This window comes from Camellia sinensis, chromosome 15, assembly GCF_055761805.1.
Source record: "Camellia sinensis isolate YWXY chromosome 15, ASM5576180v1, whole genome shotgun sequence".
Taxonomy (NCBI): Eukaryota; Viridiplantae; Streptophyta; class Magnoliopsida; order Ericales; family Theaceae; genus Camellia; species Camellia sinensis.
Genome location: NC_138975.1, coordinates 86,777,587 through 86,804,590, shown reverse-complemented (window position 1 = coordinate 86,804,590; position 27,004 = coordinate 86,777,587). Strand labels below are relative to the sequence as shown.

Sequence of the window (27,004 nt, the reverse complement as noted above, 5' to 3'; positions counted from 1 at the left end):
TTGGCTCAGTTAAATTGAGTTTCTTTTTGAGTTTCTTAAACTTGATGGGGCAAAGGGTTGAAGTTTTAATGTATTGTTACTCAAACAGCTTACCAAGTTTTCATTTCAGATCCATTAGTTTTGTTCATGTGATGTTGTTCAGCTTCTTGTATACTTTCTGCTTGGATTGTCACAGTGACACTGAACCCTAGTAGCATACTCTGTACAAGCAAGGCATTGCATCTTTCAAATTAAGTCCTAAGTTGTACATGTTTATAGTCTTTGTTTTTTTTAGGTAGGGAAAAAAATGATCTAGTTCAAGATTTTTTTTTCCTCCAATTTTCCATTTTTCTTTCCTTTTGCTTTATAAATTCAAGATTCGAACATGGCACAAAAATAAGAAGATAGCATGTTAGAGAGAGAAAACCTTATTGGCAATACTTTTTTCTCAATTCATGTCAATTTTTATTTTCAGAAAAATCACCATTTTAAGGTATAGATATTTCATAATCTTCTAATAATTTGAGGGCAATGAAAAGTTCTCCCCTTCAAATTATTTAAAATTTGATCATACTATGTCAAAAGTTGAAAGCAATGTAAACTAACTTAGGACATAGCTGTCTACATTCATGGCATCATGGCAACTCGGCTCAATTTGACTCGCTACAAAGGCAGAAGATTAAAAACCAAGCAAAATCTAGATAACATGAGAAAATTTCCAAGGCCAGGCTAGACTGACTTCCACGGCAATGTAACCCTTCTAAGTTAAAGGACAGATAAGCAAGCTTCAGCTCTCAAATCTATACTCTTCATGCATTTATTTCTAATGTATCCTCTTACTTCTTTTTCCCTTTTCTAGTGTCTGCACCACCCTGTTTTTGTAGCTCAGCCTTCTTCTGAGCTCGAATCATGGCTCGTCTGGCATGTGGACGCATTTCCCGTACTTCTCGAGGAGGCATCACATATGGTTCAATAGGCCTGTCACCGAATGGGTGCTCATTGCCAGCAAATATTCTCAGCTTTCGATCTCTATTTTGCATAATGATATAAGAACTTCCAATTAGGTCTGTTTCAGTAGCCGCCTCCCCTTGACATTTAACAAATCTTAATTTGCAGTAACCAATTGCAAAGTACCTTCACTATGCTTCACTACATATCCAGCATCCTCCCAAGATCACTAAAGTTTTAGTGTAGTCTACTATAGTGTGAACATTTTTTCTATACTGAGTTGGAAATGCATGAGATCATAATTCCTCTTATAACGTTTTTAGAAGTGAATAAAACAACAATAAATAAACAGACAAAATATGTTCTTTTTTGGCATCAAACCAATCATCACATCAAAGTGCCGCTAGTTATATACTAATTCAAATGTGTCACACATTTCAGGTTTGCCATACAGAATATTAATAGTAAATCACAAATTATCATTTTCCTTTTTCTTTTATTTTGGGGTTTTTAATTGCCTTTCATTATAAATTATGAACACATGATGTTATTCTATATAGAGATGGCAATCTGAAACCAGCCCGACGGTGACCCGACCTACCGACTTCGAATTCAGTGGTTATTCACCGAAAAATATCCCCTACGGGCTGGGGATGGTATTCAAAAATTCAAACCCGATGGTATCCAGGCCGGGGACGGGGATAGGTGTTTCAGACCAGGCCCGGCCCCACCCCGCTCAATCCCCGAGGTGAAATTACAGTTCTGTCCCTGGACATAAATATTTGTTTAAGGTTTCACACACAGACACAAACACACACAGCCTCTGCCTCACTCACACGGCGCTCCTCTCTCTCTCTCTCTCTCGCTCGCCATCGCCACTGGTCTCTCCCGCTCTCTTTCATCGGTCACCGCCGCGCCTCCCTCCTCACCGGCGATCCTCCGTCACCACCGAGCCTCTCACTCACACACGGCGCTCCTCTCTCTCTCTCTCGCTCGCCACTGGTGTCTCGCTCTCTCTTTCATCTGTCACCGCCGCGCCTCCCTCCTCACCACCGGCGATCCTCCGATCCTCCCTCACCGACGGTCCGACGCTCCTCCGTCGCTGGTATCTCTCTCTTTCTAGGGATTTGGATCTAGGGTTTACATATATATATATATATATATATGAGTATATCGATCTGTTTATTTTAGATGTGTATATCTGAGACTGAGTGTAAGGATCTGTTTCTTCAACCTGTGTGTGTGTGTGTTTTTTTTTTCTAAATTTATTTATTATATATATATATAAATATATCTGCTTATATAAATATATCTGATTATATATATATATATATCTGAATATGAGTATATAGATCAGTTTTTTTTTTCTAAATTTATTTATTCTGTGTAGATGATGATGTTCATTGTTCATTAGTTCATTGTTCATTATTGAAGATGAATATATAGATTTCTGAATATGAGTATATAAATCTCCCCTAATTATTGTTCATTGTTCTAAATTTATCTGAATATGAGTATATGGATCTCCCCTAATTATTGTTCATTGTTCATTATTGAAGATGATGATGTTGAAGATTTCTGTTAATTTGATGACGTTATTTTGATTATATATTACTTATCAAGAGAACAACAATCCTAATAGTAGAAAAATTACTAAGAAAATGATATGTAGGACCACAGTTATTCTAACCTGACTCACATTTTTTTATCAATTTTAAATTTACATCATTCACTTCTTTTAAGAAATAAATTTCAAAGTTGAAATTTGTTAATTTGTTAATTTCATTCAAATAATTCTCTAACTTCTGAAATTGATTCAGTTTTACCCTTATGTGACATTCTATCCTCTTTTGGCAATTAAGTTGATCAAATAGGACTAATTTAAAAGATAAATCAATAAATTTAATTCTAAAACCTTTTTCCTAGTATAAAAAAAATCCATTGATAACATGAGTACACATTTTCCTTTTAACACAGTATTTACTAGCAGATGTACTTTCAGTTTTGGCCATGACCATGTCTGCAGAATGAGAACGGGTATGCTGAATTATTTTACGTTTTACATTTCATTATGCAGTCTTAATATCACTCTGTTTTGACATTAGCTTACTTGGTTCTGTGAGGCAACTTTTTGGCCATGCAATTATCCTCTATTCTCCCCTATGCGGTAATGAATATATGGTTTTGACATTTTATATTTATGATACTTGGACAACTTGCGTATTATGGTAATAACAAATTTACTTGATATAGAATGGGATGTTTGCGCTGAAGTGTGTCTAAATATTGTTGAGTTCTAGGTTTTGTGTTGTGCTGAAGTATATATGATATTTCCATTATTATGTCAATTCTTTTAGGGGAGCTTAAAGTATAGGTTGTTGGGCTCTGAATGTGTATTCTATATATGTTTTTTTCCCTCTCTACAGGCTGTAAGAGTTGAAAGTACAGGTTCTTTTAGGGATGTTTTTTTATTTTTAATTTCAATTTTTGGGTAACCTATCACTTGCGGGTTGTGCTTGGGATTAATTATTATCTTTGCTACTTGTTGAATTTTCTTGTGCGTGTGGGCTGCTGGACATATTGTATATATTGGCAGATTATGTTGAATTTTTTAAGTTCTTTGTGATGGGATGAAAGTTGTGTGTGATAGGATTTTTTAAACATGTACAGATGCTGCTGGACAGATTGTATATATTGCAATGCTACAGGTTTACAAATTGTATATATGCTGCTGGACAAATATATTTTAAAATTGCTATAGGTTATTTTGTATGGCAATGCTACAGGTTTACAAATATATTTTAATCCATATTAATTGTCTTCATCGTCTCAAATATATTTTAATCTATGTTTATAGATTTTTATAGATTAAAAAAAAAAAAAACCGGGGATTTTTCGGGGTCGGGGATCCCCGATCCCCGATCGGGGGCGGGGATCGGACTGGGCTATGAGTCCCCGTCGGGGATCGGGGCCGGGGTCGGGGAAAATTTGAGGATCGGGGATGGGGAGTGTGATCCCCGGCCCCGTCCCGCCCCGTTGCCATTCCTAATTCTATAAAGGCAGCTTGAGAGGTTAAGAAAGTAACAAAACAAAATCCAATTAGTTGAAAGAAAAACTAGATCCGAAATTTCAAATGGATTTAATTAGCTCTTGTAACAGGGAAAGAGGTTGCAATAGCACTTACATCACGCAATTTGTTTCTTGGAAGCATGCGTAGGACAGCTTTGCGAATAACTTCTGTATAAGGTTTTGAAACCCGGACCGGACCAGACTAGCCGGTTCAACCGATTGAACCGGTGACCGGACCAGGTTCCAGTCCGGTTGACCCTCTTAAACTGGCCAAGTGTAAAAACCGGGGTATTTATTGAAAACCGGTGAAACCCACGGTTAAACCGGTGAACCGGTTGACCCGTTCACGGGTTGATCAAACCGGGACGGTTTGCTTGTATATATATAATTTTTTTTTTTTTTTTTTTTGTGTTGATCTAGCTTTATTTTTGTTTGTTGATCTTCAGATTCAGAGAGCAGCGGCTAGGGCTTCTTCACTTCCTCACACAGCACAGGTATCTCTTCCTCTTTTAAGAGCAGCCGATCTGTCTCTCTATTTTTTTCCGCCATTAACGAATCAATTTCTCAAATTACACACAGATTCGCACCGTTACAAGCCTCCAGGACGACATCAATTTCTCTATTTTTTTCCGCCATTAACGAATCAATTTCCAGCCTCCCCAGGTATTATTTTGATGGATCTTTGATCTTTTTCTTTATTTTTTAGAAATTTTGGGTCTACACTTGAATCAAAATCAACACTTGAATCTCCGATCTGTCTACACTTGAAGAAGGCTTTGTTTTTTTTTTTTAGAGAGGAGAAGAAGAAGGCTCTGTTTAGAAATCAACTTTTGATAAAAAAAATAATAATAATAATAAAACACTTGGGTCTACACTTGTAGAATGCTCTGTTTTTTTTTTTTTTTAGAGAGGAGGAGAAGAAGGCTTTGTTTAGAAATCAATACCAAATAATAATAATAAAACACTTGAAAAAGGCTCTGTTTAGAAGAAGGCTCTGTTTAGAAATCAAAACCAACTTTTGATAAAAAAAAATAATAATAATAATAAAACACTTGAAGAAGGCTCTGTTTAGGAATTATGCACACTGTGAATCTGTGATGTTAAGCTTTCGGGCAAAACCAAATAATTATTATTAATCAACTTTCAGGCAAACGATGCACACTGTTGTGATTAATCAACTCTCTACCAAAACCAAATAATTAATTTAACTCCTCCAACCCCTGTTTATATGCACTAAATTAATTGTTGGTGTAGATAGATACAATGAAAAATAATCATTTCATTTGTTCTTTGCATCTTCTCTCTTCTGGAGAATCTGCGAATCTGTTTAACTTCAGCTCTCAATCTTTTAGTTTTGGATTGTGAGGTGAGAAAAGAAAGGAACTGATTATAGTTTCTCACCTAGCTGAGAGAAGAAAAGAAGTTATTGTGGTTTCTCGTCTTGTTTGGATGTATTGTGGCTTCTCATCTTCTTGTTTGGATGAACATTGTTTAAAAGAGGATACATGTATCTTTTTATTTTATTTGTTTTGTATTTAGAGGGGTAATTTAGGTATTATAAATTTTTTATAAAGAGCAATTTTGGTTTCTCACTACTTTGGTGAGAAACAACTTAAATTTTGAGTGATTTATCTTTCTCACTATTTCTCTTCCTTTCTCACCATTTTTCACCTCATTATTTATCCAGACAAGTGATGAGAAACCTCATTCTCTCCATTTTCTTTCTTTTCTCACCAAACCTCTCCATCCAAACGGTAAATCCTTTCTCTTGGAAGGTGATACTTTTTAGAGACACCAAAACCATCGCATGTAGCAAAATTCAAATGGATGCATTTCCTCCTTGGACCACTTGAATCCTTCGAAGTATCTATGTGTCAACATGCCCTGAGCTATCTGATTCTTAATCAGGGAGTTAAATAAAAAAAACACCCTCCACGGTACCAATCCTATGTTGACATCATCCACACGTAGCATGATTCTCAGACCGCTTATGTTCCCTTCTATCCAATATGTAACATAAATTGCTTACTTCTGCAAATTTTAATTGCGGGAAGTTAATTTCCTAGACCTGCACACTTTTTATACATCATAATAATATACATAAGAACATATACACATATTTTAATATTTAATTTAGAGTGCTACATTCGAACCCTATATTTCTATTCCTTCTTTTATTCTGTCTCCCCGTTTTTCAATAAGAAATCAGGAAAAATGATTCACATTCTCTAATCTATATATTCTTTTGCAACTAGAGTCATTAATACAGGTTCTGTTAACTTGATTAACTATTGTATATTCTTCAATAAGTTCAGCATTCATATTAAAGTAAAAACCCAACGAATCAAAAAAGTAGGTTTCAAGTACAAACGCAATTTCTGTTCAAAAAGAAGTACAAACGCAATTTATATCGAAGAGTGAAAAACAAAAAAGAAATGATTGTGGTTTCTCATCTATATGAGAAAAGAAAAAAAATGATTATGTTTTCTCGTTATCATGTTTGGATGAGTGAAATATTCTTCCATTGCATTTTAAGGGACAATCTAGATATTATAAATATTTTACAGCCAATCAACTTGTATCTCACCAAATCTCACCGTTTGAGTGAGAAATGAAATAGGTTTGGTAAGAGATTTCTCTTTGGGCAAATTACAAATTACATTTGTAGTCTTTCTATTTTGGGCCTTGTGTCATTTTGGTCCCTATAATTTCAATTGGCTCAATTTTGACCTTGAATTTTAAGTTTGTCTCAATTAATCCAATTTATCACAAATGTAAGCATTTTTTAATAGAAAATACATACATAAGTGATATGTGTCATGTTTTTAGAAGCAAAATTACAAACTTGGTCTACTTAGTAAGTTAATCTCAACCAATTTAGTTATTATTTATATAAAATAAAAAATAAATAAAAAGAAGAAAAAACACTAACAATATTATTAATTGGACAAAATTAACACAAAATTTAAAATTAATGGTCAAAATTTAATCAATTGAAAGTGTAGGGACAACAATGACACAAGAAGCAAAATGTAGGGACTTCTGGTGCAATTTGGCCTTTCTCTTTTCTCACCATTTCTCACTATTTACAAACCAAACATGAGAAAAGATTATCATTTCTCACGAAATCACCCCATTGAATGAATCAAATGAGCAGGTTTGAAGTACATACTCCAATTTATACTCACACATTGCCCTTATTAGAAACAAGAAATGTAGATAAAAACCAAACCTTGAAATCTTGTCCCAAAGGTCATCCTGAGTTCCAAATAGCGAAATCATTCAGCAAAGCAGAATCTAGGACTCTTCTAGACATTAAATAAATATCATTGAATGAATGAAATTTCATATACAAAACCCAGAAACTATGACTCATGTACCATGAACAAAACCCTAGATCAATTACTTCAACAAATTTAAAGCTCAAAGTTACCTTGAACAGCGACATTGTGATCCAAACCCTAAAAGGTAATAACATCGACTGATTCACAAAATCTAGATTTGCGAGCTGGAGCTCCGGAGGCGAAATAGAAGAACTATTGAGGACAGAGATACAGTGAGAGAGAGGGAGAGAAGACAGAGAGAGAAGCGGGGTGTACTAGTGCTCCACTCCACCTATGGCTTTCTAGCAAATCTGGATCGTTGATTTCCACGGCTTTGAAATAATCTGACGGCTAGGGATACTGGGGACGTTCACTATCAGATACAAATCCGATGGATGAGATGGGTTCCGACTTCCGAGTAATCTGAATCATTGGGTTGGGTCCCACTCAAAAGGCGCGCAATTAGGGATTAAAAATCGGATCAGACCGTTCACGGTTAGCGCTAACTATCCAGTTTGATGAATCCTATAAATTGGGCACATTTTTTTTTTTTTTTTTTAAAAAACCTAAATCCGATATCTGATCTGAATCTTAATCCGACGAGAATTTCACCAGCGACGATCATCTTCTCCGGCGAACTTGTTCTCCTCCCAAACCTCGCTTTCATGGCGTTGGTGTAGTGAGAATTGACTGTAGTTGTTCATGGCTTCAGAAGCTGTGTTATAACCAGTGAAAACCCTAATTTGTTCATCAGCCAAAGGTATTTCGAATTAAAAAAGCTTCTATTTTCAGATTGCTTGTCTTCTGTGCCAAAGATGTGTTTGTTAATCCTTCAACTTGCTCAATTGGAATAACTATTGTAATTTATGTTTTTTTTTTTAAAAAAAAAAATAATTTATCACAGTTTGGAGGCGAGGCTTGAGAGTGTCAATGACACATGCTTGCTATCTCACAACTTTGAAGGCTTTGTGAGCACCCTTTCACTGAATATCTTGTTTAAATGCTCTCTTTACTCATTTTTTGGACACTTCACACTGTTTGGACATTTAGGAGAGGAGAAAAGGAAAGAAATGATTGTGATTTCTCTCGCATCTTGTTACCAAAATAAACTTTTATGTTTTTATTTCTTTTGTAGTTAGATGGGCAATGTTGGTAATAGACAAAATTAGTAATCTTTCAATTTCTTTTCTTTTATTTCTCCTTATTTATCTCCTGTGTACTAATCCGAACAAGTGATTAAGATTAAGAGAGATTGGTTTCTTTTCTTTTCTCTCCAAATCACTCAATCCAAACACGGTGTTAATGTGATGTGTGCTCTGTTTGGTTGCTGAGAAACAAAGGGGAATGAGCAGAAAAATATAGCTTTATGTCAAATCCTTATGCTTTTGCATTTTCGAAGAAAGAATATCACCTCAGGTTCTTAGCTAAGCTAAATACTTCCGTTGCATTGGATTCAGACGACAAATGGTGAAATCATTTCCAACTGTTGAAAAAGTTTGTTAAAATAATTCATATCATTTCCCTTATTTTCCCTAAAAACTTGTCAGGATCCAAACAGACCACTTTGTGTGTGTTGTGTGGATTCTTAGCCAAATGATAGATTATAATTGCTGAAGTCTGTCTCTCTGACTAATTGTTAGCTATGTTTAGAAATTTTGGGGCAGCAGGAACTCAACGATCATTATTTAATTTGAAATTTCCGTTCAAGTCTTCAATAAGGCAAATACACATGGAAAATAATCACAAAAGTGATTCAAGAGGTGCTTTAATTGTACTAGAAGGGTTGGATCGAAGTGGGAAGACTTTACAATCAAGAAAGCTGATTTCTTACTTGGAGGGACTCAGCTATTCAGTTGAATCATGGCGTTTTCCTGATAGAAATACTGGTGTTGGGCAAATGATTTCCTCTTATCTTGCTAACAAGTCAGAGTTGGATGATCACGCAATCCATCTACTCTTTAGTGCAAATCGTTGGGAGAAGAGGTTCGTTTCAATGTCTCATGCATTATGTTACGTTCTGCTTCTTCAAAGGTCTTGTGAGAACCTCAAGTTTAAACTTTATATTTGTGTTTAATGTTGCTTCTATTAGTAGTTTGTCGTTCACATGAAGAATTTTCAAGTTCAATGCACATCAATCAAATTTGTGCTAGAATGGAAATTCAATCCTTCAATTTGAAGCCATCCCCATTTCATCTAGGAGCAGTATCAATGCCAAAACTGAAATACGATTGTTCAACTTAGGAATAAAGAGAGATTATTATACCCTAAATGGTTGTTAATTTTAAAATTACTCTCATACGTAGAACAGTGCTTGTTTAAATTCAAATTTGTGCTAGAATGGAAATTCAATCCTTCAATTTGAAGCCATCCCCATTTCATCTAGGAGCAGTATCAATGCCAAAACTGAAATACGATTGTTCAACTTAGGAATAAAGAGAGATTATTATACCTTAAATGGTTGTTAATTTTAAAATTACTCTCATACGTAGAACAGTGCTTGTTTAAATTTTCAAGACAAGGGCTCAGCCAGACCCCTAATTTGACACACTAGTTTTTGAAATATTTCATTATTATGCTCTCTCTAGTATGATTTCCCGATTCAAATTTCATTTCACTGGATAAATTTCATTCTTGCGATGCTAAAAAAATAATGACTGAATTTTCAGAACTTATCTTAATTTGAATATTGACTGGATTAGCTATAGAATTTGTCTTCAATTGGTTTAGCACCCAGGTCCCAGCCCAAACTTTTCACAATTTCACATAGATTTTGAGAGTTTTATTGCCATCTTGAAGGTAAAATAGTCTTACTTTGATAACTTCACTTTCTTTAAAATAAAAAATAAAATAATCATTATTGCCTTTTCTTTTTCCATCAACAGACGCATCTATTTACAGAAAAAAGTTGTTAGAATGTTGGATTTGTATTCCCTATGTGCCCTTTTCATGGGATCAGTCTGTGACTGATAATGATTTTGATTTGTGCACAAGCAAATGTTTGACATGTCAAGACTTATAAGTCATAACTGATCATCTGCGATATATTTGCAGATCCTTGATGGAGAATAAATTGAGAAGTGGAACCACCCTAATTGTAGATCGCTATTCATTTTCTGGGGTGGCTTTTTCATCTGCCAAAGGACTTGATATTGAATGGTGTAAGGTGAAGACGTGCTTCAAACTATTTTTAAGTGGGAATTTTTTATTTTTTATTATTTATTTATTTATTTTTTCTGGGTGCCATTTCTTCCCTTTTGGTAGTGAAAAATGAGTTGTTACACAGGCACCAGAGATGGGGTTGCTTGCTCCAGATTTGGTATTATATCTTGACATACCACCAGAGGTAATTTGTTCTAGGGGTGAGCAGCGGATATACCGATCCGCCAAAACCGACCGAACCGAACCGATCCGCCGCATTTTGGACGGATGCGTGATGATGAGCGGACGGTTGCGGATTGATTTTCTCCAATCCGCCAATTTGGCGGACGGATGGCGGATTTGAGATTTTTTGGCCGCAACCGAACCGCCAATCCGCCAAATCGCGAGCACCTGTAGTAATTTATAAGACTTTGTATTTTCAATTTGTTTAAATATTATGTTTGTGTTTTCAATTGAAAAAGAGTTTAAATATTCTGTTGAAAAAAAGTTTTCAACTTGATTATATTTTTGAATTGAAAAAAATAAACGTATTATTCATTTATATTTTTTAGTTTTTAAATCTAACTCTAAAAATAATAAATAGAAAATATGATATATGCTAGTTGGTTTTTGTTTTCAAAAACATATGTAGATGTAACAATATAGAGACATTCAATCTCTACAACTGCTCTGTTTATGGTTTTGGTGGTTTGAATTGTTATTATATTTTAAGAATTACAGATTGTAATACTTTATAGGGATGAATCATGCTGTGATTGTAATATGTGGATGAAGCATGCAGTGATCGTGATATTCTAAAGTTTCAAACTTTCTTTCTTTGGATAAGGCATACAGTGATTGTAATACTTTTTTAAGTCATTGACTGTAATATTTTTTTTTTTTTTTTTTTTTTTTTTTAAGGAAGTGCACAAGTTGAATTATGTTGAAAATTTATAAAATTTTAAACCGCCAAACCGATTCGCATCCATCCGCCAAACCGCCAATCCGCTCAATCAACATCCGCCGGATTGGCGGATGGATGCGGATTGATTTTCTTCAATCCGCCAATCTGGCGGACGGATGGCGGATTAGAGGTTTCGTGGCCGCAACCGACCCGCGCCCACCCCTAATTTGTTCTATTATCAAGTTTGTTGTTGAAGTTAAGGTACCATGACATCAAAGATCACAACCATGTCTTGAACCTTGCAGATTGAGTAGTTTTCCACTCTCTTTCTCAACAAGTCCTGCTTGTCTGATGGCTAATTTAGTCCTTGATGATAAATTTAACTTACTTTGTCATTGGTTGATGTTGTGTAAGGCACTTTAATTGGCTACATAGTTAGGGGACTCTTGGTCCAGTATGCGATGATCCTTGGTCAATTGATCACTCCTTCCTCATTCCATATGGTAAAATATAAGATTATTGTTGATTAAGCTGTTGAGGTCATCTATTTAAGACTGATTTTTGTGTTATCATATTATATAAATGAAGAGTCTATTTATTAGTTTCCTTTGTGTGTGCACATATGTGTCCACCAAGTAAAACAGCAGCCAGGGTAACTGAAAAGTCCTTTTGAAATTGCCAGAAAGCGGCTGAAAGAGGAGGCTATGGAGGGGAGAGATACGAGCAGCTTGAGTTTCAAAGAAAAGTTGTCCGCTCATATCAGATACTCCATGATGCCTCATGGAAGGTAACATATTTTTAATAGCTCTTTTATTGTTTTGTTTTCCAGTGCCAATGAAAATGGTCTGGTGGTGTTACTCTGACGAGACTATGTACACACTCCTTGTGATGTCATCCTTTGGGTCTCACCTCAGAGTTTATCACAACCTTTTAGCTTTAACATCAAGTCTTGCAGTATATTTTCAAAATGCTTTTTGGTTTTCATATGGAATGATAGTGAGATGGGGGAAAAGAAAAAATTGAAGGCATTAAATGTTAATACCGACAAAACTTGAACAGTGATCCATTTATCTTTATATCATTTTTTAGCATAACAAAAAAAAATAAAAAATGGTCTTTTGTTTTTAAAGTCAAGATTGGTGAATGTGTCTTGTTTTTTAAGGCTCTTTTTTTTGTGGATGTCTTGCAGACCATAGATGCTTGCCTCCCCATTGAAGATGTTGAGAAACAGTTGCAGGAGGTGGTACTGGATTGTGTGACGGCATGCCAAAAGGGGAAACCCCTCTCACAGCTCTGGTCAAGTTGAGATTGATTCCCTAGAAAGGAATGGGATAACTTAAATGTTGGCAACTAGGATTATAAACAATAGTTCAGTCCGGTTTATTATGAAGACAAATGCTTTTGATCCTCTCTGCCATGTTTTTATAACCATATTTAGCTCTTTTGACCATATTTAGCTTTTTTGACACAACTTATAAATTGGTATATTTGTTCAGTGTATTTTTGTTTTTTATTCAATTTTGAGTCCTTTTTTATTTATTTATTTATTTTTATTTTTTTATAGATCCGCTTAGATTAGATGATTTTATATTTTTAACAAAATCAACTAAAAATGAAAATAAACCAAATTTTGAAGGAAAAAACAAAACAAAAAAAACTTTAACAAGTGGCTTATTTTATTTTCAATGGACTTCTTTAAAACCGAGCTAAAAGTAAAAAAAACTAATACTTGAAAACAAAATATAAATTAACCTATAAATCATAGCCAAAAAAAATTCCAAAATTTTTGAAGGTGGAACAATATTTAAGCAGGTTCTAGGAGCGATGATTTTTTTTAATAATTTTTATTATTTATTTTAATAAAAAAATCGTGCTTGGTAAAAAAAATTTGAAAAAAAAAACTCTTTTGTTAGTGAAAAAGTTGAATATATCCTTAACTTTTTTTAAATAAAAACTAAGGTATCATAGATCTTGAATTGAAACTAAAATCAATATCCATTTATAAGCAAATAGATTTATTTTTTTTTATTTAGTCAAACTGGTTTTTATTTTTTATTTTTTCAGAGATGGCCAGCATTACCGTTCAATAAGACTACACCAAGCTCTCTCAACTCTTGTTCCCCATACATAGACACACCAACAAGAAACAAAAAGTTCTAACTCAATCTTATTTCCGCAACTACTATGAAAATTTTGCTTTCCTAATTTCTTATTTCCAATCAAACAATATTCCAAACAGTCGAAAAGAAAAGCGGCAAACAAGGCCAAGAGGACTTCACTTGCACACACACAGCAACTCAATTCATGGAAATTGTTCAAAGCTCCACTCTTATTTTCACCACCACCAACCACAACAATGATCAATCTAAAAATGATAGGATCAACCAAATACATACTGGAAGCTATCCAGGAAAATTTTGCATTCAACAACTATTCTAAACTAGTTCAAAATTCCAAAAGAACAACACATGTTTATACGAGTCGCTTATTTCTCCCTAAATTGAAAACTTAACTCTTTGGGTCACCCACATTACCAATGGACAAGTTGAACAAATTCTTCACAGCAGAAAAACATAATTGGCTTTATAAAATAATTATAATTATTGCCAATTCAAGTCCTCCCACAAGAGGATATATCTAGTTGACGACATCGAGCACCAACTTACGAGACTTGAGAACAGACCACCTCATGCGCCTGTAATAAGCAGCTTGAAGCAATGCCAATGACAGTACAAATATCCACTTGAACCCCATCTGCATTAAGAGAAGTACACGCACGAGAAATTAACTTACCTCCTAATGTAATGTCGTGTGATAATATTGAAGCCAACATACCAGTTTTCTCTCTTCCATTTCTGGTTCTGCAGCCCATGACAAAAATGTCACAACATCTTTTCCCATCTACACCAATATTAGAATATGAGCTTAACTATCTCATATGATTTACGATAATAAGCACAACAATATAAAAGTACGAGAGAAACCAACCTGAGATTCTGTTGCGGGGGTACCATCTTCATACTCAACAGCACCGTCGATAAGCATTTTAGGCATAGCAATGGCTCCCCCAGGAAAGTAAGGATTATAATGCAACCCTTCTCGGATCTACAATACCATTACAACTTGGCTGATTATGGAAAGAAACGTTACCCAAATTTACAGAAAAAACAATTTCAAAATGTAAGCAACCTTGTGGTGGTTAACCCTATTGCGTATTATCCTAACTTTCACAATTAATAAAAAAAAAAAATTACAACCACCCAAATATAAGTTAATCGGGAAATAAGTGAAACAGTATGAACACAGGCAATTCTTTTCACCAACAATCCTTGAAACACATGGGAGTGTTCTACCAAATAGAACAGATGGGGGGTGTATTATGCCTCTAATGAAAGCTTCTGCTTAAGCATACCTTTGAATCTGCTTATTCACCACGAAAGTCTACTTTTAATGCACCAAATCTAAAAAGTGAAATGTACCAACTACTAATGTCTAACAGAATATCAATGCAGACCCCAAAAAAATAAAAAAACACTACTTATAGATGGCGAAAGCTCCCATGCTATCATGATAAGAATATCATGTCCATCTGTAAGTGACATGAATTAATTTGCATAAATGACAGTATCAGCACTCCACATGATGCAGAAAAGGCTAAACTACCTACCACCCCCCAGACCTCAAACAATGAATAAGAATAATAAGAAGAAGCAGAGGACAAAGACAAAGACAGTTCCCTACATGCAAAACTACGACCAGCACAAACCATTACAAATTTATGACCATTCTTTGGGTGCTGCTATTGCCACAGCAGCAGAGGCTACTAAGCCTTCAAGACAAAAGTTCTAAAATCTGGCCATAGTTGCATTCGTCTTTTTCTATTACTTTTATTTGATTATTACTTTCTGGGTATCAATTCATTAACCAAAGTGATTATCATTATGGAGCATCTACATGATGGCAAACTATAAAATTCTCCAAATGTGAACATACAAAACCATCATTGATCATACTACAAGTTCAAGAAGAAAGTTGCAGAAGAGACTACAAATCAGAACTTACTGAAACACCAGCAGGAGGATCATGGTAACCAGTTAGAAGAGCAAATACATAGTTCTGACCATTGTGACGAGCCTGAAACGCCAAATAGTAAGAAACTGTAGAGATAGATAAATAACAAAAAAAAACCTTGAAATGAAGAAATAGTAAGAAACTGTAGAGATAGATAAATAACAAAAAAAAACCTTGAAATGAAGAAATTAAAAACAGAATAAAGGAATTTACTTTGGTGATAAGACTTAAATCTGGAGGATAGGCCCCTCCATTAGCAAACCTAGCAGCTTGTTCATTTGGATATGGCTGCGGAAAACGATCACTCAGTTTACCAGGCCGAGTAAACATTTCACCCTCATCATTAGGCCCATCAACGACCTCAATCTCAGCTGCCATAGCCTTTGTTTCCTCCTCAGTATATGCCACACCCACCAAGTCACGATATGAAATCAGGGACATTGAATGACAAGAAGCACAGACTTGCTGGTAAACTTGGTGACCACGACGGATCCTGTTTGTGTAAAATTGAACGTATTAAGATTAGTGGAAGCATGAAACAGTAAAACAACTGCAAACAAGTGAATCAAAAAGCATTATGGCGTTCCAAAGGAAATGAATCTATTTAGAAGATATCATGTGTGAAACAATTCTTCAGCACCATGTTGCCGGCGGAATAGGAAGAAATATGTTTTGTAGTTAAAAAAGCTAAGAGAGGAGAATGGGATGAAAATATTTCATATTGATTTATCAAGAGAAGTGGTGATCTATGATTAAAATGGCTAGCTCTCAGATGCACAACTGAGAAGTGAAACAAGAAATTATCAAATTGGAAAATTAAGGCTTAAGTAGTTTCAATTCAAGGATTGACCATAAATCAACCAAACTGCAACAAGTTGCAACAATAGGCGGAATGATTTAAAAAGCAGTCCACAGATGACCTACTTCATCAGGCTAAAGATGTATTCAACTGCAATAGAAAGCATCTGAAAAGCATGTCATAGGCTCAATAGATACTCACGAAGCATGGTCATATGAACTAAGAATGCCTTCGTGAGGCCAAGGATAGTTTGGACAAGGTAGACCATGTTCAGCCTCATCAGCAGCTGCTATCGTTGTGAAGCTCAAAAGCCCCGATACACCTGCTCCAAGAAGTGCAAATGCTCTCAGGGAATTCATTCCAGCAGATCCAGCTCCCTCTTGATCTTTCTTTGAAACAAGGGATGACAAAACTGGAGGGGCCTGACAGATGAACACCACAAATCAAAAGTTCAAATTGCAAGTATGAAGTGAAAAAAAATAAAATATAAATAAACAAATAAAATTAAATAACCTAGTCCCGGACTCCCAACCCCAATATAACCACTTTTATCCAACACCACCCTTGCCCAACCAAGAATAACACTGATTCAACACCAACACTTTTCAAAGTCAGTTGCAACATGCATAGCCATTGGTTCAAAAAAATTTCCTTTCTTTAAGTTTTGCGTATATGTAATGGCAAACACATCAAAACAATACTAAATTCTTGGAAAAAAAACTGGAGAAGACCACAAAGAAAAACAATTATGAGAGTAAGATTCTAATTTCATATTATGTTCCACATAAATTAAGTTTATAAGACCAAAAATAAAATCGTACAACTGATAAATAGGGAATGCTTGTGCAAATATTAATATATTATGAGTGAATTAATTAAAAACCTCACAGCTTTAAAACAAGGAACTTCCCTAACGCTGTGTTTGGTTGGGAAACTTGGGAAGAGATTTGAAAAAGGAAAGGGAAAAAGGTAGGGTGAAATGTGAATAAAATATACTTACATTTCACCAAATTTCACACACATTTTCCCTTTCCCTTTCCCTTTCCAAATCCCTCCCCAAATCTCCCAACTAAACACACCATAAAGGTGCAACTTCCTGAATTGTGCCAATAATTTATTAGAAACTAAAAATAGAAGGTAGCGTTTGGTAGAGTTTTGTAAATGTGATTTGAGAGTATGAGTTGTATTTTGAGTTTGTGTGTTGTGGAGTTATGATTTGAGTGTAGAAAATTTGTTTGGTAAAGAGTTTTGAAAATAGTTTTGGAAAAGAAGTTTGATTTGAGTGGGGAATTATTGATGTGACATTTGATATGTGATACAAAAATTTACAACTCATAACTAAACATACAATTGAAAATTATTTTAAAGCACATAAAAAATTAAAAAAATTTCAGAAAATATTTTTTCCGATTATATAAATCAATTGCAAAAAAAAATAAAAAAAAATACTGTTCCGGACAGCCGGCCGGTCAACCGGCCGGATGTCCCCTTAGCAAAAATTTTGAAAAAAAAACAGAGCAAAAGAGCGGCTGAGACAGATTTGGTACAGAGCTCTCAGCAGAGCTTTTGAAACGTGATTACAAAATCCTAAACAAACATCATACTGAAACACAGGTGTAGAATCACGTTTCAAAAGCACAACCAAACACAGCCGAAGTATTTCCAAGCAGCTCATATTATGTCTCTCTATGACGAATTTTCAAGGACTTTTTGAAAGTTTAGAAAAAACAAAATAAACTTGAAGTGCATCTTATAGTTTAAAATATTCTATCTTCAGTTCAATTTGAACTTCATAATGACGAAATCCTTAACAAACATCTCTGTTTAACCACCTAGAAAGGGATATCTTCGCTCACAACGTTGATCAAGACAAGACATCAAAAAGAATGACTCTGAAATAACTTCCAGACTATGATCTCATTGAGTTGGAACCTCACCTTATTTCTAGCTTGAAACAGGGAAAAAACAGAGAAAATAAAAGGCATGAAACAATACAAGCTAACCATTCACACATGGCAGGTCATCATTATAGTAAAGAACCAAATGATATATGGCATGCATGTAGATGTAGTTCACTTCTGAAAGCCATTGTGCAACATTTTTATAAGGCTGTGCTTGTTTCAGTGTGAGAAATCTCCCAGAAACCATTTTTAGTTAGTCCCCCCCCCCCCAAAAAAAAAACAAAGGGTAAACGGTAAAGATTCATGTTCATGAACTTGTTAGATGATACTCGTTGCAATTGGACAGCCTAACAAATGCTTCAATCTCTTTCTAAGCAATTTGACCAAACACACAAAAAATAAAAAGGTTTTCATAGATAACCTTCCATTTGGTACCTTGAAAACAGTACACCCAAGACTGAACTCCTTAACTAAAACTTCACATATTTTGTCTCTAGTATTTGTTTCAGGAAAAGAATAAAAAAAAAGAAAAAAAAAAAAGAGGAAACAACATATTTTGTGGGAACGAGGAAGAATGATCCCACAAGATATGTTGTTAGGTTGCTGTTTCACTGAACATGGATTACAAAAGTCTGAGGGCTAATAATAAACACCAGCCCTCCGTACCAAGGGGTACCCAATTGGTCTCTCATTCTTGATTTCAGCGGCTCAAGTGCCGTGGTTTTCTTGCCTAAAAAAGAAAACACATAGATACAAACCACAACCAAAAACACAGTAAATTGATGAAAACCAGTCTTCTTTGCAACAGAAAATGATGGCCCACCAAAAACAAATACTACGAAACATTTGAACCTCATATAGTATACACTTAATAGGAAAATGCAATGAAGTTCAAAAACTACAAGATTGAACTAGTGAAATACAAATATGAAACACTGCAAATGAGGAATGAGATTCTTACACTGGACTGAGATTGAAGTCTCCCCCTCAGTAACTGGCGGATAGCTCTACCAGCCATGTTAGTCAATCTGTTGATTTGTTCACCAAAAGAAACACAATTTTAATGAAAATAAACAAAAACTATGGATCTGGAAGAGCTCAACATTGACTTTATCAGAAGATTGGAGGCATCACTGAGCAGCATGGGAGATGAATCCATACGCCAAAAAAGGGCAAAGTAGTGACCAGACAATAAATTTTACCCCCAACCAATCAAACAAGACACTGCAAAAAAGGCTTGGTTTAGCGAGGTTTCATTGTATTTAATGGTATGTGGACAATTTTATGCATATCGCAAAGCAAAATCTCTACTTTTCAGCAGCACCTATCTCTTATAAACCACATATACAAAGCTAAGCCGCCAAAATTTGACAGCTCTGAAAGTCAGATGCCAAGAAAAATTTGCAAACAATGAGAAGTTGAGTCTTACAGTGTGTTTGGAATTGTGGGATTTGACAGAATTTGATGGCATTGGCATTTCAAAATGGAATTCAATATGTTTGCAATGAACGGAATCTAAAATGGGGAAGGGGGAAAGCAAAATAAAGGAGTCTTGAAATCCAATGAAATGGCTGAATTTAAAGGGAATTAGAATTATAAAATCTTATCTAATCCCATATACCCATAATACACTCTCTTCTTATAAGTTCCCTACTAGCTAATAAGGGCATGATCTTCAACAAACAAAAAAACTCCTTTCCAATTCCTGATCAAACCAAACAAAAGAATGGAATAGTTTCCTTCTAATTCCAATTAGTTCTAAACACAAACACATACACACACACACACACACAAAAGGAATTCCTTAGAAACGTTTTCTTTTCCTTTCCCATTTTGAAATCTACAATTCTAAAAAGATTTGGTCCCAAACACAATGTTAAGAGCCTAGAGGTAGAAAAAGAAGAAAGTTGGGAGGAAAGGCTGACGAAATCATATATATGGTCTTGACCATCACCACAAAAATAAAATAAAATCACATATAGAGCCCTAGTCATCTAAGAGGTGGTGTAATTACACATTCCAAAATAAGAATGTAATCACAAAGTGAATAGTAGCTACTAGCTTCAAAGGACCTCTCGTGAGTTCCTGCCTTCGTACACATCACCAGCACAGGATTTTTCCATTGCCTAAGCAGCACTCTTGCAGTGAACTTTAGAAGACAAGGCAAGCTAAGAGTTGGTTAAACCTAGCTGAGCTGAATATAGAGTACACACAACTAGGCCTCATAGTATCAACCATTTTAAGTCGTTTAAGTTTTAGCTATTGCTTGCTTCCAAATTCACTTAGTTTATGTCCCAAGTTTTCTGGTTTCCCAAACTTGAGTCTACACGGGGTCATCTATATAAGCTATGAAACACGGGTACTCCAAAAATAATGCCGTATAAGTATCGGATACTTACCAAGTGCGGGCACACATACCGATACAGCGGTACACGTACCGGGTACGCCAAATACATGCCGGGTACAATAAACAGCAAAAAGAAACTCAATTTAACTGAACCAATAAACTGTATGAGTGAAAATAGCTGGGTTTTTTAATTGGGTTTCCTTCGGATTCTTGGGAACCAAGCGCATAATTAGGAGAATCAGAAGACGGAAAATGATACCTGTACTCCTGAAGGAAGCGATCGTCGTCGAGATCGGGATCGTCCTCGAGATCTTCGAGTTGTTCTTCGGTCCTATCATCGATCCAGGCATTGTCTTTGTGTTTAGAGTCTTCGTCCTCGACGGGCGTAAAAGATGGGGGCTTGAATGCAGGGGGCTTCGGAGGGAGGTCTCCCAATTTTCTCTGAATATCGTCCCATTAAGTCGAAACTCCTTCCACGTCCTTGTACACGAAGTGATAGTTCGCCATTTTTGAATCTCCGATCTACCCTCTCTCTCTCGAGATCTGCTTCGATGAAGTTCGGTGTGTAATAACGAATTACGGGCATGCAGATAAGTGGGCCAAAGGCCTATAATTATTCGGTCCGTTTACGATCCTGATAAGTGGGCTATAGGCCCACAATTATTCGTCCCCATTTACGACCAGTTCTTGGTTCATAACCATCCCACTCAGGGCATAGTGTTTTAACGGTGCAAGGATCCTTTGTGCTCAAATAATTCTATTCCCTATTTCAATTCATTCACACTCACTCGATATGTCTTGAGATTTTTACATTTTAAAATTTTCATATGATCCAATGGTTGTAAGTGAATTGGGATAGAAGACATGATTATTTGAGAATAGAGGATTGTTGTAGATTTTAACGAATTACAAGGGAAAGATTTTGAAGGATGGGTTGAATCATTCAAGTGTTTTGACAAAAAACTTGGTGATGGAAATATGTGATACAAACTGTCCCATCTATGTGGAAAGCACAGATGTTTGCTACCAACTTTATTTTCTTTTAAGTCGTGATTAAATAATAAATGTCACTTGTCATATAGGTCCTTGGGAGGTTAGCATCTCAAATATCTACTATGATTCAAGGCAAGGATAAACCAACATACGCACCTAATCGTGATGATGGGGATATGTGCATTGTGCTCAATGCGAAGGATATTTGTGTCACAGGAAGGAAACTTACGGACAAGTTTTATCGCTGGCATACTGGGCAAGTAACCAATTTTCTAGTGCTGACTTCTTATTGCATGAAAATGAAATATTTCTGTATGGTTTTATTACCCCATTCAAATTTATAATAAAAATGTGTTAAGAATCATAAGACTGTATTTTGGTGCTGTGGAAATCTGCTATGACTTTCTCTTAGCAAGTTCTAATACATAGATTGATTTAAAAGACGGACTAGTCAAATGCTGAAAAAACATTAGTAGATGACTGTCATAGTATGACATCATTTATGCAGTTAACCAAATGTCCCAACTTTATGTATTTTGTGTGTAATATTTCTATCTTAAAAATGAACTATTTTGGCTCATAGGTACATTGGCCACCTCAAGGAAAGAAGTTTAAAAGATCAGCTAGCAAAGGATCCTACAGAAGCAAGGTTTTAAAAACCGGACCGATGAACGAACCGGAAAAATGATCGGGTGAACGGGTCACCGGTTCAACCGGTGGGTTGAACCAGATCGAATCGTGACATCATAATGATGTCATAAATAATTTTTTTTAAATATAAATTAATAATTTAAATATTAAATTTTCGATTTTTTTAAAAAAAATTCTTAAATATTTTTAGTGATATTTTTCTATACTTAAAAAAAAAAATTCAATCATAGCCAATCTATATAAAGAGTCGAACTATTATGTATCTACATATAATTTTCAACTGTAAATTATTTTTTATTAACATAGTGTTTGATTAAATGAAAGAATTTTAGATACTAAATGAAATGACAATTTTTCATTGTATCTATCTACACCAACAATTAATTTAGTGCATATAAACAGGGGTTGGAGGAGTTAAATTAATTATTTGGTTTTGGTAGAGAGTTGATTAATCACAACAGTGTGCATCGTTTGCCTGAAAGTTGATTAATAATAATTATTTGGTTTTGCCCGAAAGCTTAACATCACAGATTCACAGTGTGCATAATTCCTAAACAGAGCCTTCTTCAAGTGTTTTATTATTATTATTATTATTTTTTATCAAAAGTTGGTTTTGATTTCTAAACAGAGCCTTCTTCTAAACAGAGCCTTTTTCAAGTGTTTTATTTTTATTATTTGGTATTGATTTCTAAACAAAGCCGCCTTCTTCTCCTCTCTAAAAAAAAAAAAAAAACAGAGCATTCTTCAAGTGTATTTTATTATTATTATTTTTTTTTTATCAAAAGTTGATTTCTAAACAGAGCCTTCTTCTTCTCCTCTCTAAAAAAAAAGACAGAGCCTTCTTCAAGTGTAGACAGATCGGAGATTCAAGTGTTGATTTTGATTCAAGTGTAGACCCAAAATTTCTAAAAAATAAAGAAAAAGATCAAAGATCCATCAAAATAATACCTGGGGAGGCTGGAAATTGATTCGTTAATGGCGGAAAAAAATAGAGAAATTGATGTCGTCCTGAAGGCTTGTAACGGTGCGAATCTGTGTGTAATTTGAGAAATTGATTCGTTAATGGCGGAAAAAAATAGAGAGACAGATCGGCTGCTCTTAAAAGAGGAAGAGATACCTGTGCTGTGTGAAGAAGTGAAGAAGCCCTAGCCGCTGCTCTCTGAATCTGAAGATCAACAAACAAAAATAAAGCTAGATCAGAAAAATATATATATATATATATACAAGAAACCGTCCCAGTTCGATCAACCCGTGAACGGGTCAACCGGTTCACCGGTTTAACCGTGGGTTTCACCGGTTTTCAATAAATACCCCGGTTTTTACACTTGGCCGATTTAAGAGGGTCAACCGGACCGGAACCTGGTCCGGTCACCGGTTCAACCGGTTGAACCGGCCGGTCCGGTCCGGTCCGGGTTTCAAAACCTTATACAAAAGTTATTCGCAAAGTTGTCCTACGCATGCTTCCAAGAAACAAATTGCGTGATGTAAGTGCTATTGCAACCTCTTTCCCTGTTACAAGAGCTAATTAAATCCATTTGAAATTTCGGATCTAGTTTTTCTTTCAACTAATTGGATTTTGTTTTGTTACTTTCTTGACCTCTCAAGCTGCCTTTATAGAATTAGGAATGGCAACGGGGCGGGGCCGGGCTGGGGATCACACTCCCCGTCCCCGATCCTCAAATTTTCCCCGACCCCAGCCCCGATCCCCGACGGGAACTCATAGCCCGGTCCCATCCCCGCCCCCGATCGGGGATCCCCGACCCTGAAAAATCCCCGATTTTTTTTTTTTTATCTATAAAAATCTGTAAACATAGATTAAAATATATTTGAGACGATGAAGACAATTAATATGGATTAAAATATATTTGTAAACCTGTAGCATTGCCATACAAAATAACCTGTAGCAATTTTAAAATACATTTGTCCAGCAGCATATATACAATCTGTAAACCTGTAACATTGCAATATATACAATCTGTCCAGCAGCATCTGTACATGTTTAAAAAATCCTATCACACACAACTTTCATCCTATCACAAAGAACTTAAAAAATTCAACATAATCTGCCAATATATACAATCTGTCCAGCAGCCCACACGCACAAGAAAATTCAACAAGTAGCAAAGATAATAATTAATCCCAAGCACAACCCGCAAGGGATAGGCTACCCAAAACTTGAAATTAAAAATAAAAAAATTCCCTAAAAGAACCTGTACTTTCAACTCTTACAGCCTGTAGAGAGGGAAAAAAACATTTATAGAATGCACATTCAGAGCCCAACAACCTGTACTTTAAACTCCCCTAAAAGAATTGACATAATAATGGAAATATCATATATACTTCGGCACAACACAAAACCTAGAACTCAACATTATTTAGACACACTTCAACGCAAACATCCCATTCTATATCAAGTAAATTTGTTATTACCATAATACGCAAGTTGTCCAAGTATCATAAATATAAAATGTCAAAACCATATATTCATTACCGCATATGGGAGAATAGAGGATAATTGCATGGCCAAAAAGTTGCCTCACAGAACCAAGTAAACTAATGTCAAAACAGAGTGATATTAAGAATGCATAATGAAATGTAAAACGTAAAATAATTCAGCATACCCGTTCTCATTCTGCAGACATGGTCATGGCCAAAACTGAAAGTACATCTGCTAGTAAATACTGTGTTAAAAGGAAAATGTGTACTCATGTTATCAATGGATTTTTTTTATACTAGGAAAAAGGTTTTAGAATTAAATTTATCGATTTATCTTTTAAATTAGTCCTATTTGGTCAACTTAATTGCCAAAAGAGGATAGAATGTCACATAAGGGTAAAACTGAATCAATTTCAGAAGTTAGAGAATTATTTGAATGAAATTAACAAATTAACAAATTTCAACTTTGAAATTTATTTCTTAAAAAAAGTGAATGATGTAAATTTAAAATTGATAAAAAATGTGAGTCAGGTTAGAATAACTGTGGTCCTACATATCATTTTCTTAGTAATTTTTCTACTATTAGAATTGTTGTTCTCTTGATAAGTAATATATAATCAAAATAACATCAAAATAATAATCACAACAGGTTATGACTAACAAATTAATCTTCAAAATTAACAAATTAACAAATTTCAACAAATTAATCTTCAAAATTATGACTAACAGGTTATGACTAACAAATTAATTTCAACAAATTTCAACAAATGACTAACAGGTTATGACTAACAAATTAACACCATCATCTTCAACATCAGAAATATATAAAATAATTCCTACACACAGAAAAAATTGTTGAAATTTGTTAACATCATCAAATTAACAGATATCTTCAACATCATCGTCTTCAATAATGAACAATGAACAATAATTAGGGGAGATCCATATACTCATATTCAGATAAATTTAGAACAATGAACAATAATTAGGGGAGATTTATATACTCATATTCAGAAATCTATATATTCATCTTCAATAATGAACAATGAACTAATGAACAATGAACATCATCATCTACACAGAATAAATAAATTTAGAAAAAAAAAAACAGATCTATACACTCATATTCAGATATATATATATATATATATAATCAGATATATTTATATAAACAGATATATTTACATATATATGTATAATAAATAAATTTAGAAAAAAAAAACACACACACACACAGGTTGAAGAAACAGATCCATACACTCAGTCTCAGATATACAGATCTAAAATAAACAGATCTATATACTCATATATATATATATATATGTAAACCCTACATCCAAATCCCTAGAAAGAGAGAGAGATACCAGCGACGGAGGAGCGTCGGACCGTCGGTGAGGGAGGATCGGAGGATCGCCAGCGGTGAGGAGGGAGGCGCGGCGGTGACAGATGAAAGAGAGAGCGAGAGACCAGTGGCGAGCGAGAGAGAGAGAGGAGCGCCGTGTGTGAGTGAGAGGCTCGGTGTGTGAGGGAGAGACCAGTGGCGATGGCGAGCGAGAGAGAGAGAGAGGAGCGCCGTGTGAGTGTGAGGCAGAGGCTGTGTGTGTTTGTGTTTGTGTCTGTGTGTGAAACGCTAAACAAATATATATATCCAGGGACAGAACTGTAATTTCACCTCGGGATTGAGCGGGGCGGGGGCGGGGGTGGGGGCGGGGGCGGTCTGAAACACCTATCTCTGTCCCCGGCCCGGTTACCATCGGGGATGAATTTTTGAATACCATCTCCGGCCCATAGGGGATATTTTTTGGCGAATAACCACTGAATTCGGGGTCGGTAGGTTGGGTCACCGTCGGACCGGTTTCAGATTGCCATCTCTATATAGAATAGCATCATGTATTCATAATTTATAATGAAAGGCAATTAAAAACCCCAAAATAAAAGAAAAAGGAAAATGATAATTTGTGATTTACTATTAATATTCTGTATGGCAAACCTGAAATGTGTGACACATTTGAATTAGTATGTAACTAGCGGCACTTTGATGTGATGATTGGTTTGATGCCAAAAAAGAACATATTTTGTCTGTTTATTTATTGTTGTTTTATTCACTTCTAAAAGCGTTATAAGAGGAATTATGATCTCATGCATTTCCAACTCAATATAGAAAAAATGTTCACACTATAGTAGACTACACTAAAACTTTAGTGATCTTGGGAGGATGCTGGATATGTAGTGAAGCATAGTGAACGTACTTTGCAATTGGTTACTGCAAATTAAGATTTGTTAAATGTCAAGGGGAGGAGGCTACTGAAACAAACCTAATTGGAAGTTCTTATATCATTATGCAGGATAGAGATCGAAAGCTGAGAATATTTGCTGGCAATGAGCACCCATTCGGTGACAGGCCTATTGAACCATATGTGATGCCTCCTCGACAAGTACGGGAAA

At 35.2% G+C, this 27,004-nt stretch overlaps 2 protein-coding genes and 2 pseudogenes across 25 annotated transcripts in view; 2 read left to right on the top strand and 2 right to left on the bottom strand.

Annotated features, from left to right (window-relative positions):
* LOC145812730 (uncharacterized) overlaps nt 1-27,004 on the top strand; it is a 40,182-nt pseudogene that overhangs the window by 366 nt on the left and 12,812 nt on the right. The window lies entirely within an intron of this gene.
* Nucleotides 510-7,986, bottom strand: LOC145813803 (uncharacterized; annotated as a pseudogene).
* LOC114259340 (thymidylate kinase) lies at nt 1,731-12,879 on the top strand. Of its 12 annotated transcripts, XM_082907834.1 has the most exons (12): nt 1,740-2,032; nt 2,905-2,964; nt 4,443-4,490; nt 4,576-4,659; nt 7,496-7,814; nt 7,935-8,079; nt 8,224-8,287; nt 8,970-9,302; nt 10,371-10,482; nt 10,603-10,662; nt 12,044-12,148; nt 12,551-12,879. In XM_082907834.1, the coding sequence occupies exons 7-12, from the start codon at nt 8,250-8,252 to the stop codon at nt 12,665-12,667; spliced, it is 765 nt and encodes a 254-aa protein (XP_082763960.1). In that variant the 5' UTR covers nt 1,740-2,032; nt 2,905-2,964; nt 4,443-4,490; nt 4,576-4,659; nt 7,496-7,814; nt 7,935-8,079; nt 8,224-8,249; the 3' UTR covers nt 12,668-12,879. The 12 variants fall into 12 exon arrangements, with proteins under 12 accessions (XP_082763955.1, XP_082763964.1, XP_082763960.1 ...); XM_082907831.1 differs by lacking the exon at nt 2,905-2,964; XM_082907835.1 differs by having other exon boundaries at nt 2,918-2,964; nt 7,496-8,079.
* LOC114259337 (cytochrome c1-2, heme protein, mitochondrial) lies at nt 13,673-26,176 on the bottom strand. 12 transcript variants are annotated; one of them, XM_082907819.1, is made up of 12 exons: nt 25,924-26,176; nt 24,745-24,804; nt 23,241-23,288; nt 23,072-23,155; nt 20,739-21,022; nt 19,094-19,160; nt 16,433-16,653; nt 15,646-15,925; nt 15,424-15,495; nt 14,350-14,466; nt 14,197-14,262; nt 13,673-14,115 (listed from the first exon to the last, which is right to left on the bottom strand). In XM_082907819.1, the coding sequence occupies exons 6-12, from the start codon at nt 19,148-19,150 to the stop codon at nt 13,999-14,001; spliced, it is 930 nt and encodes a 309-aa protein (XP_082763945.1). In that variant the 5' UTR covers nt 19,151-19,160; nt 20,739-21,022; nt 23,072-23,155; nt 23,241-23,288; nt 24,745-24,804; nt 25,924-26,176; the 3' UTR covers nt 13,673-13,998. The 12 variants fall into 12 exon arrangements, with proteins under 12 accessions (XP_082763945.1, XP_082763942.1, XP_082763946.1 ...); XM_082907816.1 differs by lacking the exon at nt 20,739-21,022; XM_082907820.1 differs by lacking the exon at nt 20,739-21,022 and having other exon boundaries at nt 19,094-19,356; nt 24,745-24,791.

What these genes read in the sequence shown, in the direction of transcription:
- LOC114259340 (XM_082907829.1), top strand. Translation starts at nt 8,250, where the DNA reads ATGACACATGCTTGCTATCTCACAACTTTGAAGGCTTT. An exon ending in GCAAATCGTTGGGAGAAGAG is followed by an intron (nt 9,303 to 10,370) that starts GTTCGTTTCAAT and finishes ATATATTTGCAG; the next exon opens with ATCCTTGATGGAGAATAAAT. An exon ending in ATCTTGACATACCACCAGAG is followed by an intron (nt 10,663 to 12,043) that starts GTAATTTGTTCT and finishes TGAAATTGCCAG; the next exon opens with AAAGCGGCTGAAAGAGGAGG.
- LOC114259337 (XM_082907819.1), bottom strand. Translation starts at nt 19,150, where the DNA reads ATGGCTGGTAGAGCTATCCGCCAGTTACTGAGGGGGAGACTTCAATCT. An exon ending in GACTTCAATCTCAGTCCAGT is followed by an intron (nt 16,654 to 19,093) that starts GTAAGAATCTCA and finishes TTCATCTGTCAG; the next exon opens with GCCCCTCCAGTTTTGTCATC. An exon ending in AAATGGAAGAGAGAAAACTG is followed by an intron (nt 14,116 to 14,196) that starts GTATGTTGGCTT and finishes CTCTTAATGCAG; the next exon opens with ATGGGGTTCAAGTGGATATT.